This window comes from Oryzias latipes, chromosome 12 (assembly GCF_053564925.1).
Source record: "Oryzias latipes strain Hd-rR chromosome 12, Olatipes_Hd-rR_3.1".
NCBI classification, from domain to species: domain Eukaryota; kingdom Metazoa; phylum Chordata; class Actinopteri; order Beloniformes; family Adrianichthyidae; genus Oryzias; species Oryzias latipes.
The window spans coordinates 22,221,436-22,236,494 of NC_136248.1; the positions used below are offsets into that span (position 1 = coordinate 22,221,436).

Genomic DNA, 15,059 nt, shown 5'->3' on the forward strand with positions numbered 1-15,059 from the left:
CTCACAGTTAATCGTCATTCGGGACTCACACCGTTACGTTTTTGTGGCTGTTTTCTTCGTCTTCAAAATTCGTAAAAGTTGGCATTGTCATTAAATGCAAAAACAAATCTAATGTAGGTAAACAAAAGGAAGACGCAGTCCAGGGAACGCGTAAAAACAATACCCTGTGGCCTCATTGTGCGCCTTGAAAGACAAGACACGTGTAGCACAACACATACAAGGAGGGCGAGGGGAGGGCCAGAGTGGGCTGGTGTTAGTGAGCGTACTTAAAGATAACTTGAAGGGATGTCGGAGCTGCACACACCCATAAAGCCTGTTAGGAGAAACTCCCCCCCTTTCAGCACCCTGGACAGAGGCAGCGTCGCTTCTTTTGACTAGAGCGGAGCTGGAGGCTGGCAATTCCGGTCAACTGACGCGCCTCACGGCCACCCGCCCCTCAGCTCAGGCGCATCATTCACACACCCAAGTGTATTTATGAACGCTCAAAACTCCTGTGTTTGGTGCCCAGCGGAACCAGTGGAAGTCATTTTTGAAAGCTTTTTTCCTCTGCGATTGAAAGGACTTTAACAAACCTTCTGAAGATATTTTTTCGTTTACTTTTTCCCCTTCAAGTAACAGTTCCTTTCTTTCGGAGCATCTTCAAAATGTTGCTAGAACATCCGGGCTCAAGTTGCCAAAACAGTGGAAACTTTCCCCGGTACAGTTCAGGACAAGGTAAGACAATTTTACAGCTTTCAACTAAATATTATTATTTTTTTCCTGAAAGAATTGGGAGAACTTTTCCATTTGAAATGGTCATCATGGTTTAGGCCTAACTTGGTGTGAAATTGTGACTAAAGAACAGAAAATCGACACAGCACGGTGTTTTCGTTTAAAAATGTTTCCAATCATTTATTAAACATGACAAATACATTAAAAGGAAGTTTTAAATGAATTTTTCTCCTGAATAAATTTCCGGTGAGAAGTTCTCGTGATGAGCAACAATCCCCCAAACCTTCAACCCCTCCTGGTGTAAACAGACTCCTTGGAGGCGCCTCTTTTGCGGAAGACGTTGTGAATCCGTAATGAGCCTTCATTGTTGCGAATCATCTAACAGATGTTCTGCGCGTGCTGTCATTTCACACCGCCGCCTGTAGTTGTCACGGGAGTGCGGGGCGCATGCAAGAGGGGATCAGGATCCGGATCGGCGCGCGGGGGCCGACAGCAGCCTCTCTGCCAATGAAGGGACAGCCTGCAGGCGGACACGCGGCCGCATCCATCCGCCCTCCGCGAGCGCCCCGGCTTGCACTGCAGCTGTCTCCCTCTTTGCTCTGACAGGTGGAGCACCTGAGGTTTCCAAAAGATGAAGGTCCCCCAAAAATAATTAAATTATTGATGATTAGAAAAAGTGTGTGTTTGAGATCTGGTAATCTTAAAAATATTTGGCTAAACCATGAAAAGGAGCAAAACAAAAATAGTTTCCTTTACTAATTTCTTGATTTCGTTCCTACAAAAAATCCTGATGTTTTAATATGTTTGGAACTTTCTCTTACCATTACTCTAATAAGCATTTTATGGCGTTGTCGTCGCATTACTGTCGACTCCCCCCCTCCCCCCACCCACAAAAGTGAACGATCAATGTGACATAAAAATGATTACAAAGCTGAAAAGTAAGAGGCGCACCTATGAACCGCGCACCTTTCTCCAAAACGCCTTTCATATACTTCCGAAACGAAGGCAAATGGGGCATTGATTTTAGATTCATCAGCGGCTCCGGCCGGTTCTGGCACTACCCGTGATTTCCCCAGGCGCTCTTTTGTGCCAAGGATCAGTGTCAATAAAATTCATTGGGGTGCTGGCCCGATCAACATGTTATTGACAGCCAATCTCTGCTCTAAATAAACACTTGTCTTTGAGAAGTCTGCGCACGTGAACAGGCCTGTTTCTTAAATAGTTAAGGGTGACCAAAGGCCTATTTGTGGAATCAGGTAATTATAAGACTGGTAAATATATTGTTTGGTAAAATATTTACATATAAATTCTTATTTTTATGTGTCATTGAATACTTTTTTTTCTTTTTTTAAATCATTTATTTTGTGAAATAAAAAAGAAAACCAATAAAATGACGCATTTACGCAATTTTTTAATATTTTTGTGGGTTTTTTATGCATTTTTTTGCTGTTTCTCTATTAATCAATGTTTAGATATTTGATATTATATATTCAATGGCGTTAATGAACAGTTGGATGTTGCATATTGACAAGAATATTCACTGTAAGCTTTAAATTTCCAAAAGAAAATATGGGTGAAATACGCAAACACATTTTTTCTGCATCATAATTCTATATGGATGTGAAGATTTCTAATTAAAGAAAGAAAAAATGTATATTTTTTTACAGACTGGCAAATTCTTTCATAAATGAATAATAATAAATTGAAAAACATCTCCTTTTTCATTTTCTTCGCTGTGTTTCTGAACCACTAAAACTCTATTGGGTTCCTCCCACTCACCTCCCGCTCATTCCTCTTCCGGGTAAGATGTTGGCTATAGGTAATGTTCTCCCTGTCGCCAGGGAAACGGCGCCGCGTAATTCTGTCCAAGCTTTGGCATATAACTTCGCCGCACCCTGGCGCGCGACTCTTCCCTTTATGGGCTCGTCGTGCGGTAAAAATTTCCTGAAACCTGCCCGGCGCGTGTGGATGTGCGCTCGGGCGCGCGTCTGGACGGAGACAACAAGCTTTTCGTAAACGATGAGTGATGGATGGCCGCGGTGAGCGCAACTATTCCAAAGAGGCTCCTGACAACAAGGAGATGCTGCTGGCTCTGTTGTCACACAGTGAAAAGTTGCGGAGAGGTAAATTTAATGGAAAAAATTATCACTTTTTTTTTACCATGATGATTGTTTTTATAGTATACTTAATGGTGTTGAGAGGCCTTTGAGTATGAAAATGGTAAAGTGCTGAGGAAATATCACAGACCCTATTTTTGATATACATTTTCAAAATTGATAAAACTGTGCAGGTGATTTTTGGAGCCACACAAACACCGAAACATTAATATATATTTTTAAATGGAATTATTGGTTTCATTCAGTTTGGGAAGAAATGTACAAACTGGGGCACAAGACCATTTTATATTATTTTATTTTTTCTAACCAGGTGTTTTTTGTACAAGTTCGGGTTCCAACACTGCGCAATGGTGAAAGGATGAAATGTGGTTGGAGTTTTGCACGGTTTTAATATTCCGAGTGGGACCTGAAAGCTGAGCAAATTACTTGAGCGCCTAAATGAGACCACAGACCGCATGCTTTCTGGTTTTACCGAGTGCACGGAATAAATGATGACCTGTATACACCTGCTCCTGCCGCCGCAGCCGCCGCAGCCGCCGCCGCTGCCGCGCCTGCGCAGGCCTGCTGTCGATGCAGCGCCAAATGGCTCGTTAAAGTTTTATATATTGTCCACAGCAGAACAAAAGGAGTGCGATTCCTTGCACGGTTTGAATATGAAGTGACTGCTCTTCTTTTAATTAGTAATAAAGAGGCCTATTGTTACGTCTCACCTGATATTTCAGGATCACGTCGATGGTTTTTTTCTGGTTTTTCTGAGAACAGAATTTAAAATCGAATAACATTGAACATTATTTGGTGTCAAATCAGGATACAATCGCAGAGATCGGGCTTGATAAACAAAACACTAAGACTTGATTTACATAATTGAAAAAATTAAAATAAAAAATCAATCTGCTTCTGGGCTGTATATTTGAGACTTTAAAATGACGCAATCGGACACAAAAATGTCCTCAAATATTCAAATTGTTTTTTTCAAAAGGTGAAGAATTAATTTCGCTTTTTGTAGTAAACTTATTTTATCAACTTATGCAGTATGGATATACTTTCAAAAAACTTTATGCATTTAGGAAAAAATACACTCTTTGGAACTATAGAGTGGATTATTATGCCTTTTTCTTAGGCCAACAGATGAGAGGAAATTTTAAGTAGGGAGTAAAAAAGATTATTTTATACATTGTCAGGACTCAGCGCCAACGAGTGATTTTATTTTGAAAATTGCGCACGCTGCAACTTGAAGGTTTTGCGCTCCTGTTTTGCAGCCTCTCAGCTGCTTTTTTCTGTGTTGCTCTCTGCAGAAATCCCCGTGTGCGCGGGCTGCAACCAACACATCGTCGACCGCTTCATCCTCAAAGTGCTGGACCGACACTGGCACGGCAAGTGCCTGAAGTGCAGCGACTGCCAGGCGCAGCTGGCGGAGAAGTGCTTCAGCAGGGGCGACAGCGTCTACTGCAAAGACGATTTCTTCAAGTGAGTCACCCCCGAACTAAGACTTCTTTACATATGTTTGCGTAAAACCTGATTATATTTACGCAAACGAATCTTCGTGCACTAATAGGGTTCATTTCGATGTCTCTAAAAGGAGATTCGGGACCAAGTGTGCAGCGTGTCAGCAGGGGATCCCGCCCACACAGGTGGTGAGGAGAGCGCAGGACTTTGTCTACCACCTGCATTGTTTTGCCTGCATCGTGTGCAAAAGGCAGCTGGCCACAGGGGACGAGTACTACCTGATGGAGGACAGCCGGTTGGTCTGCAAGACCGACTATGAGACCGCAAAACAGAGAGGTGAGCATCTCCAAAGCAATTCCCACAGACATGAAACGAACGCAGAAGTGCAGAGTTCATTCTGGAAAGAACATATTCGTTTGTATTAAACTGCATTTCTGACTTGATCCACTACCTGGAGCTGTGTGCTTGATGTGACAGTGAGGTCATCCATAAACCTTGACCCGGCGGCGCTAATTGCATCATTGCCTGCAACCCAATCGATACTAAACTATAAGAAGTGGAGGCCAGGAGGCTTACACGTGCACTCTGCACTTGAAGGGATCAGCTCTCAATAATTCTTATTATAGTGACGGAGATCGTGTGGGGGGCCAACTGGTGGAAAAACAGGCTCTGGCCTGAGCTCAGTGACTCCCCAGAGGCCGCAAAGTGCGCCTGCGCGCCTCATTTGCAGTTTGCAGACAGCGAAAATTATGATCTGCGCAAATGATGGAAACGACTTTCTCATAAGTTTTAGAAATTATTTTAAAATCTAAAATGAATCGTTTTTTAATGCAGTTATTATATTTATATGGAGTTTAATGACAGTCAGCGAGATTTGCAGTTCTCAAAAAAATATTTTCAGAAATAAATTCCTTGTCTGAAATTGAGGAATAGTTTTTTTTTTTTACTAAGCATTTACAAAATTATAATTTGTCCATGCATTTTATGTGAAAATCATTAAAGTTTTTAAATGTTTTAAAAAATGGACAAAGCATATAAGCACAGTTTAGCTTATCTGGTATAAGAAATTCATAAATTTGCATAGTTTGATTTAAACCTGCTACGATGCATTTTTGTCAGATCAAAAAGGGGGGAAAAACCACAATGCTGCCCTTGCAACAGTGTGCCTTTTTATTGAATAAATATCCCAGCAGGCTCATTTAAATGCGGCAGAGTTGTGCACAGTCAAGTTTTATCTCCCCATCTGTTTGCTGGAAATTTACTGTGCAGATTTATGCAATGAGGTAGTGCATTTTTTTGTGCAAAAAAACAAACACGTTTATTTAACTTATGTCAGGGTGCAATTACTTGGGCAGCATCCATTTAGGTGATGGTTTTGTGTTTTGTCGTGTTGGCGAGCTGATATGCAAAAAGGGTGCAGATGATGCCAGTATAGGCAAAGACAGGGAGATGTATTAATTTATGTTAAATTAAATACTTCTATGCAGTGTGTGTATTACTATATTTGATGCAAGGTCTGTAAACAAAGAATTAAAGGCCTTATTATAGTTTTTTTTTCTTGCACAAGAAGTGGATATAATAAGAAAACACATTTTGACTGACTCTTAAAACACTTGGCTTAATTCTTTAACCCAATTTATTTATGTTGGGATATATTTTTGTGTTACTTTATTTTATTTTTTTGCAATAAAGTTTTTTTTGTTTTAGTATAGCTCCATTTACCCAATTTTTCTTTTTTCTTTTTTTGGTTTTTGAGGTTTTTATTTTCCTGAGTTAGAATAATACATTTTAATATATGTTAAAAAAAACAACTTCAGTTATTTTTAGGAGTTTTTGGTCTGCATGAATTGAGGAATACTCATTCATACACAAAGAAAATAACCTATTTTCATTTGGAGCTCTGCAAAATTATAGAAATGTTTATTACCTTTTGGAAAGTTTGACCTTATGGTAAAAATACAGTTAATAATTTTCCTTTACTTGTTTATATTCTGGATTTATGGTTGCAGTGACAGCGTGGTATGATATATTTTTTGTCATTTCATTTTTTTAATATACAAATTCTATCCAAAATATTTCATGTTGATGTTTTTATTTTTCTGAAGTCTGACACTCTTGTCTTTCCTTCAGAGGCAGACTCGACTGCAAAAAGGCCGCGAACAACCATCACTGCTAAACAACTGGAGACATTGAAAAACGCTTACAATAATTCCCCCAAGCCGGCCCGCCACGTCCGAGAGCAACTGTCGTCAGAAACAGGCCTGGATATGCGGGTGGTTCAGGTATTATTATCCTGTTTTCATTAAACCTGACTTCAGAACAGAGCTGTGGGAACAAGTGCGCATGCTGGTTATTGAATTTACGGTCAGATGAGGTAGAATGAAGTCTGCATGAAAGTCAGCTTGGTTTAAGTGCACGGTCGTTAACAATGCTAAGAGGGGTCCCCCACATATTGTCTGCTGCTTAGGAGCCTCAGAGTGGCTGCTAGGTGTTGGGTCATATATATTGTTTTATTTGCAAGGACAAAAGTAAGGGTCTGAGACCACTCAAAAGCTCCTCATTATGTTAGGGAAAGGGCTTTCTCAAGGTGGAACATCTTAAAGGGGGACGTAAATTCTTGTTTATGTGAGTGCAAATGACTGACTTTGCATGTAAAATCAAAAAGTTTCAATTAACACAATTGAAACAAGTAAACTATGGTTTTTGTGTCAAAAGTTAGAGTGGAAAATTTGGACAAATCCAAGTGAAAAATGTGAAAATGGATCTGCTCCTTTAGGGGAGAGTTACTTGCAGTGGAAGTTAATGAAACGCGTGATAAATGTAATATAAGAGAAGCTGGTTCAAGGATTACTGCCCCATGTCTCCCTCTGGACTCTGAAAGGCAAGCAGTGGTGTCTAGACAGTCTCTGAACATTTATTTTGTCCTAATGCTCTACATCCTGACACATGTATCAGGACCATAAAAAAAAACTATGCTTGGTATATTTGTCCTCAGGACTAAACAGGAAATCAAGCAATTAATTACTAATATTTAAAATATGGATTTTAATTTCCTCTGAGTGTTTCAGAGCACATTATGATCAATAAATCTTTGAAGTATTATTTTTCCATAAACACATGTAATATTGGTAGATGCACTGCAAAAACAACCCCATAGATATAAGTCAAATTTTTCTTTAATTCAGCAAAAATATGTCCAATGGGGTAAGAAAAAAATGACTTACCAAGAATTCTTATTTTAAGAAAAAAATCAAGTCACTAAGATATGTTTTCTTATATCTTCTTGCAAGACATTCTTTTCTCAAAACAAGGGCCTTTCTACTTTCTAAAGATTGAGATTTTTATAGTGTTGTTTGTCTGATCAATGACCGACATTTTGTTTCCTTTTTATTTTTTATTTTTTTCTAGGTTTGGTTCCAGAACAGGCGAGCTAAAGAGAAAAGGCTGAAAAAGGATGCAGGGAGGCAGCGATGGGGACAGTACTTCCGCAACATGAAGAGGTCGCGAGGAAGCTCCAAGTCCGACAAAGACAGCATCCAGGAGGAGGGCATGGACAGTGACGCGGAGGTGTCCTTCACAGGTAGGGTCACAGAATAAAATTAAGCAAAAAAATAAATACCTGAACGTGACACATAACCGGCACACTTTAAACTCTTGGTTGTGTCCAAAATTCCTTTAGTGCACTATGTAGATTTTCCATTTTGTCTGGATGTCCGAATCTACAATTCCAAAATCGAGTGCCCTTGATATTTCCCGGAGGTCTCTGTGAAAGACAGGTGGGCATTGATGCTCACTATTGGTGAATATAGACCGCAATGCATTGCGTTTGAATGATTTGTTATTTAAAAAGAATTATGTTTGATTTTTTTTTTTATAAATTATCTAAACTGTCATCATCAGAACACAATGGATTCAGAAATAGCCTTCGTACTATGTTCATATGTTTCAGGGTTTTACTTCGCCAAATGGGTGACGTCATATTTTCTATTTAATAAAAAAAAAAGTGGTGAGCATGTGCTCAAACTGGATTAAAATCCAGGGCACTCGTGGCCCCACACTAAAGACTAAAGTCTTTTAGGGGTTAAGGGGTGGTGAGGGAATTTGGACGCAGCCTAGAACTCAACAAATTTCTTTTTATACTTTTTTCTGGTGCTTTCTTTTGACAAGTTTTCTCGCTTTGAGCCTTTTTTTAAGGAAATCGTAGATAAACACTAGATTGTCAACATTTGTTAGACAGAGTTTCCATCTTCTGTTCTAAAAACGTTCTTGGAAAAGCTGTACTTACAAGGGAACACATCTAAAATTGATGCTTCTGTAAAACTCAAAAATTTGCCATTTTAGTTGTTTTTTTGTAAAAAAAAAAAAAAAAAAAAAGTAAATTCATAAATGCAAATGTATTTATATTTTAAGCCCCTATACAAACTTGAATGATGAAAAGAGCTAGCACACTTATTTATGTTTTGGCACAACCTATAGAAAATGGTCTCCTTTTTTTTTGTTTGTTTAACCAACCCTTTAAGGAAACTTTTTGAATTTCTTTGCAACTGTGTAAACAATCTTCAAGGGTTACAAAAGAAAACTATACATGAAGAAATGCAACCACGTATGCTATTTTCATCATGATCAACACATTGTGCTAAAAAATATTGGATGAATGAATAAATATCCAGCTTTGGACAATTAGTTTACACAGTGTAATTGGGAATGCATTTTACTACAATTTTTCCATATTTTAAAATAACTATAATTGTTCTGAATGCAAAGAAAAACAGATGATGATTGCAAGAAATCAACAACAGCCTAAAATGCTTAGAAACAAATAATTTGTGTCACTAATGTATAATAGTGTTTTTTATTTGAAATGTAAAAATAATATTAAAGACAAAGAATGGGAAACTCTTTTCACTAATTTTATTCTACCAAGTCTAACTCATGTCTTTAACTTGTTTTTGTCGCCCAGATGAACCTCCTGTTTCAGAGCTTGGCAATGCCAATGGCATTTACAGCAGTCTGAGCGAATCGTCTCCAACGATTGGGGGCCGCCAAGGGGGTAACAACCACAACTCCTTTCCATTGGAGCACGCCGGGCTCCCCTCTCAAGACCAGTTCCATGACATTCGCTCCAACAGCCCCTATGGGCTCCCTCAGTCTCCGAGCTCCCTGCAGGCACTACCCCGACACCAGCCCATCATTTCCAGCCTAGTCTACCCGGACTCTGGCCTTTCCATCATGACCCAGGGCGCTGGGCCTGGTATCAACCCCACCGTCCGGGTTTCCATGGGAGCAGCCAACGGCCCCAGTTCCGACCTCTCCACCGGCAGCAGTGGGGGTTATCCAGATTTTCCTGCCAGTCCTGCGTCCTGGTTAGATGAAGTTGATCATGGCCAGTTTTGATCAGAAACATGACTCTTTTCATTTAGCTTATATGCTGGAGGCGGAAAAATGATGTCATTAGACCTTAACAGTCGCAAACTGAAACACCCAGTCATTTTTTTTTTTGTGATCTAAATGGAGGAAATAAAGAAAATGCCCCTCATTCAAAGCACTTGAATTAATCATTGTTGTTTTATTGTATGCAACATAAGCAAAAATAAATAAAATCTAAATTTTAGAACCACTATAAGCTCTTTTAGAACAAACTGAGTTCTTTGCGTTATTTTTTTTTTATTGCTCTTAGTTAACTGTTCAAGTGAAGAACTTGAGTCAACATTGGGTCTTTACATGTCCGGTTGTTGCCAAATGTCAATATATAAATATATATTAATGGTTTATCATCACATAGACTTTATTTTTATATACCCCCACCCCCCTTTCCTCCTTGAATGTGACTGAAAACCTAGAATTTTGTTCATTCTTAAACACGGAATTAGGCAGAAGTCTAGATGTTGTCTTAAATGGTGCCTAGGTGTCCAATTACTTCTATGCATTTGTCTGTTGCAGATGTTTCTTGTTCGTTTCGTTCCACCAGAAACAACCCCAAGGATGAACTGTAACTGCTGAGGGGGGGGCGCTCTGATGTATATGTTTGTTTATGTGGAAAAAATGTTTTATGTATTATTTATTCTCTCTGGTAATGTTGGTAATTCATAAGTGAATTGCAGGATTTTAATAAATTTGTCACCTAATTCAACAGGAAGGTTTGTCATTTTTGTTGTTGGTGCAGAACAAAAATTGTATGGAGGAGACAAGGTGAATGAGAGAATAACTAAAATGAAAAAAATAAAGATGAAATCAGAGGGATTTTTAACAGGATTTTTTTTTTAAAGAGCATTTTTTCAAAAGTTATACTATTCACTCAAATCACAGATCGTGGGCATGATTTTGACATCCTTAATGTCGGCGGCATGCAGCAACCTTTATCTCTGGCAATGAAACCAGAACGAGCCTGCAGTCTTCACTGTATCTGCAAATTGAGCATTTGGCCAACTCCCAGCACTGTATCGGGGGTTCAACAGCTCTTTAGTGGAGAAATTTGATGCAGTCCACTCATCAATTCAGAGATTACTGGGTCCTGTTTGCCCAAATACCCCTATGGGAAAGGAATCTGCAATCCATTATCCAAGAAGGGATCGGGTGCCCCTTGTGAATTTCCTCATTTGTTTAGTTATTCCAAGTCAGGTTCAATTAAATAGATTAAATGGTAAATGTGTGTGTGCGCCTCTGTGTTTGTGTGAGAGGGAGAAGGTGACCACATGTCCGTGTGTTGCTATTAATGAGTTCCATCAAACAAATATCGTAATAGATGAAAGTACAATTAAAAATGAACTCAATATTTTGTCTTGTGAGGAAGTTGTGTTGGAATTGTTTTCAAAATCTTGTTAGCTTTCATAAAAATTGGTTGATGGATTTTAATTAGTTTGCAAATTTCTTGCTTTAGTTTGCCAATTTGTGTTTGTTTGTTTTCTAAGTTTGTGTGGTAATATTTTATTGTGCGTGCTCTGCATCAATTTAAAACAAAAGACTGGATAAAAATGAACAATTTTAGACAACGTTTTTCATCTTTTCTTAGAATATAATGTCAGTCTAACTTGTCAACATTGATTTCACTGTAGAAAAGCATCCCTAAAGCATCCCAAAAATTGCAAAAATGATTTTGACTCATCTTAGTAATGAGAAGAAAAAAATTCTTGACTGTGTTGATTTTAAGGTTTCGACCAGTCCCAAGGAAACTAATCTCAAACTTGCTGCACTCAATGTCAGATCTTTATGCAACAAATCATTTTTAATCAATAATCTTATCTCTTCTTTTAATCTTGATTTTATGTTTTTAACTGAAACATGGCTTGACAAAAACACAGGAAACATAGTTCTAGTCGAATCAACTCCCCCCAACTACAAACATGTATCAGAAATACGAGAAAATAAAAAGGGTGGAGGCGTTTCTGCACTGTTTAGAGATAATATTGCAACCCGCAGACTATCATTTGGTGTGTTTTCATCATTTGAGTATGTGTCCTTTAAGATTGAGTTAAAACAAACTCCTCCCTTACTCTGCATAGTCATGTACAAACCTCCTCAGCACAGCCAAAGTTTCATTGATGATTTCACTGAAATGCTCTCAGTTGTGTGCACAGACTTTGATGGTCTAGTCATTACAGGTGATTTTAATGTTCATGTTGATAATGTCAATGACAGAAATGCAAAAGAGCTCAATGCTGTCCTTGAAACCTTTGATCTAATTCAGCATGTAAGTTGCCCCACCCACAGCAGAGGGCACACTCTGGACCTGCCCATCACAAAGGGGGTTAATATTTACAATGTCAGTGTGGTTGATGTCGCCCTCTCTGATCATTTCTGTGTATTCTTTGACCTGTCTGTTACTCCCAAACCACCGCCTGGCCCTGCAGTTGTCCAAAGGAGACAAATAAATGAGAGCACTAGGGCACAGTTTGTAGAAATGATAAACCCTGAAAACGCCTCTGGTGCCAATGTTGATGAAATGCTGAATTCTGTTACTTCTAGCATCTTGAATGTTCTGGATGCCATTGCCCCTATGAAGGTTAAATTGAGAAAACATAGACAGAAAGCTCCCTGGAGGAACGATGATCTAGTCAGGGCACAGAAACAACAGTGCCGCAGAGCTGAGCGAAAGTGGCGCAAGTCAAAACTCCAGGTTCATTATGAAATGTATAAGGGGGAGTTGTACGCTTACAACCAGATCTTATGCAGAACAAGAGAAAGGTACTTCTCTGAAATCATTGGAAGTTGCAGCAACAACTCTCGTGTCCTGTTCACAACAGTAAACAGATTAACTAACCCTCCAACCCAGCTACCAATAGAACTGGTTTGCACACCTAAATGTAATGAGTTTGCTGTATTTTTTAATGACAAGGTTCAGGGCATTAAAAAAGCCATCAACTCCACAACACATATAACTATCGAACGGCCACCTACTCACTCTAAGCTGACTCACTTTGTACCTGTCACTGACCAAACTGTCCAAGAGACCATCACCCGTCTGAGCTCGTCTACATGCTGCCTTGATGTGTTACCCACTAGATTTCTAAAGTCTGTCCTGAACAGTGTGTTGCCATCAATTACTCAAATAGTTAACATGTCTCTTCAATCTGGAATATTTCCAGAGGCCTTAAAAACTGCAGTCATTAAACCTCTCCTGAAGAAAAACGGTCTTGATCCCACTGTACTGAATAATTACAGACCTATCTCTAATCTGCCATTTTTAGGAAAAGTCCTTGAAAAAGTTGTCTACCAACAGCTCACTGATTTTCTCTTATTAAACAATTCATTTGATGTTTTCCAGTCAGGTTTTAGACCCCATCATAGCACAGAAACTGCTCTTATCAAGGTAACCAACGACATCCGCCTGAACACTGATGATGGCAAAGTCACTGTCTTAATCCTGCTAGACCTGAGTGCTGCCTTTGATACTGTTGATCATGGGATCCTTTTGCACAGACTCCAAGACTGGGTTGGCATCTCTGGATCTGCCCTAAGTTGGCTCAAGTCTTATCTAGAAGACAGGAAATATTTTGTTGAAATTGGGAGTTGTGTCTCAGACTACATGGCCTTGACTTGTGGTGTGCCCCAGGGATCGATCCTGGGACCCCTTCTGTTCAACCTCTACATGCTGCCACTAGGGCAGTTAATACGCAGTAATAACATATCTTATCACAACTATGCAGATGATACTCAGATCTATGTGTCACTGACAACAGGTGAATATGGGCCGGTGGATTCACTCAGCCACTGCCTCCAACAGATCAGTGCGTGGATGCAGAACAACTTTCTCCAGCTAAACTCAAACAAGACTGAAGTTATTATTTTTGGCCCACAGAAACAAAGAGAAAGTCTCAGCAGCTACCTTCATTCTCTGTCTCTTAAACCCTCAAATCAAGTCAGAAATCTAGGGGTAATCATGGACTCTGACCTGAACTTTAACAGTCACATCAAGTCAGTAACATCAGCGGCATTTTATCATCTGAAAAACATTGCCAAAATCAAAAACATAGTGTCAAAGCCAGACCTGGAGATACTTATTCATGCATTTGTCTCCAGCAGGTTAGACTACTGTAACGGCCTGTATACTGGCCTCTCCAAACGAGCTGTAAAACAGCTTCAGTACATCCAGAATGCTGCTGCTCGAGTCCTGACCAGAACCAGGAAGTATGATCACATTAGTCCTGTGCTCAGGTCTCTGCACTGGCTCCCTGTACCTCAAAGAATAGACTTCAAAGCAGCTCTGCTTGTGTACAAGTCTCTCTCCATGGCCGAGCACCAAAGTACATCTCTGACATGTTAGTGCCATATGAACCATCTCGTACTCTGAGGACCTCAGGGGCCGGCCTCCTGTTGATTCCCAGAGTCAGAACTAAACAAGGGGAATCAGCGTTTCAATATTCTGCAGCTAAAATCTGGAACAGCCTCCCTGAATTTGTAAGACAGGCCTCTTCTGTGTTCATGTTCAAATCTAGACTTAAAACATTTCTGTTTAGCCGTGTATATGACTGAAAGGTCCTATCTGCACTTTTCTTTCCTTTCCTTCCTTTATTTTTAAATCAGTTTTCAAATTTTTTTTTTCTTTTCTTTTAAAGTAAATTTTATGTTGATTATTTCTATGATGTATTGTGATTTTAATGCATTCTTCTGTTTTGTGAAGCACCTTGAATTACTTTGTGTATGAATTGTGCTATACAAATAAACTTGCCTTGCCTTGCCTTAAAAAAAGCTTGGAAAGGTGTACTACTTCAAACCTGGTCAAACAACTTGATTGTCTGAAAACAAAGTTTAAAATCTTTCTAAGTATCAAATAGTTTGCAGTGTACTGCATTTGAAAACTCCACACGTGAGATTTTGTTAAAAGCATATATAGAGACAACAGCCAGGTGTCCTTAAAGCCCTTTTGTTTTCCAGTACATTGTCCAACTTCTTTCCCCTTCCCCTCCCGGTTCTGCTCCTCAGGTTCCCACAGCAAGAAAACAAACACTGGGCCAGATACCCAACAGAGTGGAAGGTATCATTGAGACTTTGCAAAAGCATTAGGTGTGTAACTTGAAGCTCTCCTTATTGGTTATTTGTTTGTGCTATTAAAAGAAATGATTTGGTGCTGTAAACAATTTTAGTCAAGTCGTTTCAAGACGTTTCGGTGAAAACTCCATCACAACCCTCAGCTAAATGTCATCTAACGTTTACACAAAAAAAAGGAAAAAATTAAAAATCCTCACATACCTGCTTTTGCAGCATGTATAAGATCACCCAAGGGAGAGTTTTGTGTCTGTGGGTCGAACCTTTGTTGCTCCACTCTCCCTGATTGAGTGTGAAAATCTG

General features: G+C 39.3%; 2 protein-coding genes across 4 annotated transcripts; both read left to right on the plus strand.

Moving 5' to 3' along the window:
* Positions 1 to 214: 214 nt before the first annotated feature.
* Positions 215 to 10,404, plus strand: lhx3 (LIM homeobox 3). 3 transcript variants are annotated; one of them, XM_011481701.4, is made up of 6 exons: positions 215 to 714; positions 4,124 to 4,295; positions 4,408 to 4,610; positions 6,405 to 6,556; positions 7,683 to 7,854; positions 9,235 to 10,404. In XM_011481701.4, the coding sequence occupies exons 1-6, from the start codon at positions 645 to 647 to the stop codon at positions 9,666 to 9,668; spliced, it is 1,203 nt and encodes a 400-aa protein (XP_011480003.1). In that variant the 5' UTR covers positions 215 to 644; the 3' UTR covers positions 9,669 to 10,404. The 3 variants fall into 3 exon arrangements, with proteins under 3 accessions (XP_011480003.1, NP_001116387.1, XP_078811580.1); NM_001122915.1 differs by having other exon boundaries at positions 310 to 713; positions 4,117 to 4,296; positions 4,406 to 4,610; ... (1 more) ...; positions 7,692 to 7,854; positions 9,235 to 9,668; XM_078955454.1 differs by lacking the exon at positions 215 to 714 and adding an exon at positions 2,609 to 2,834.
* A 923-nt stretch (positions 10,405 to 11,327) lies between these two features.
* Positions 11,328 to 14,161, plus strand: LOC144996665 (RNA-directed DNA polymerase from mobile element jockey). Its single transcript, XM_078956329.1, has one exon. It carries the CDS (start codon positions 11,362 to 11,364, stop codon positions 14,032 to 14,034), a length of 2,673 nt encoding a protein of 890 aa, XP_078812455.1. The 5' UTR covers positions 11,328 to 11,361; the 3' UTR covers positions 14,035 to 14,161.
* Positions 14,162 to 15,059: the final 898 nt, after the last annotated feature.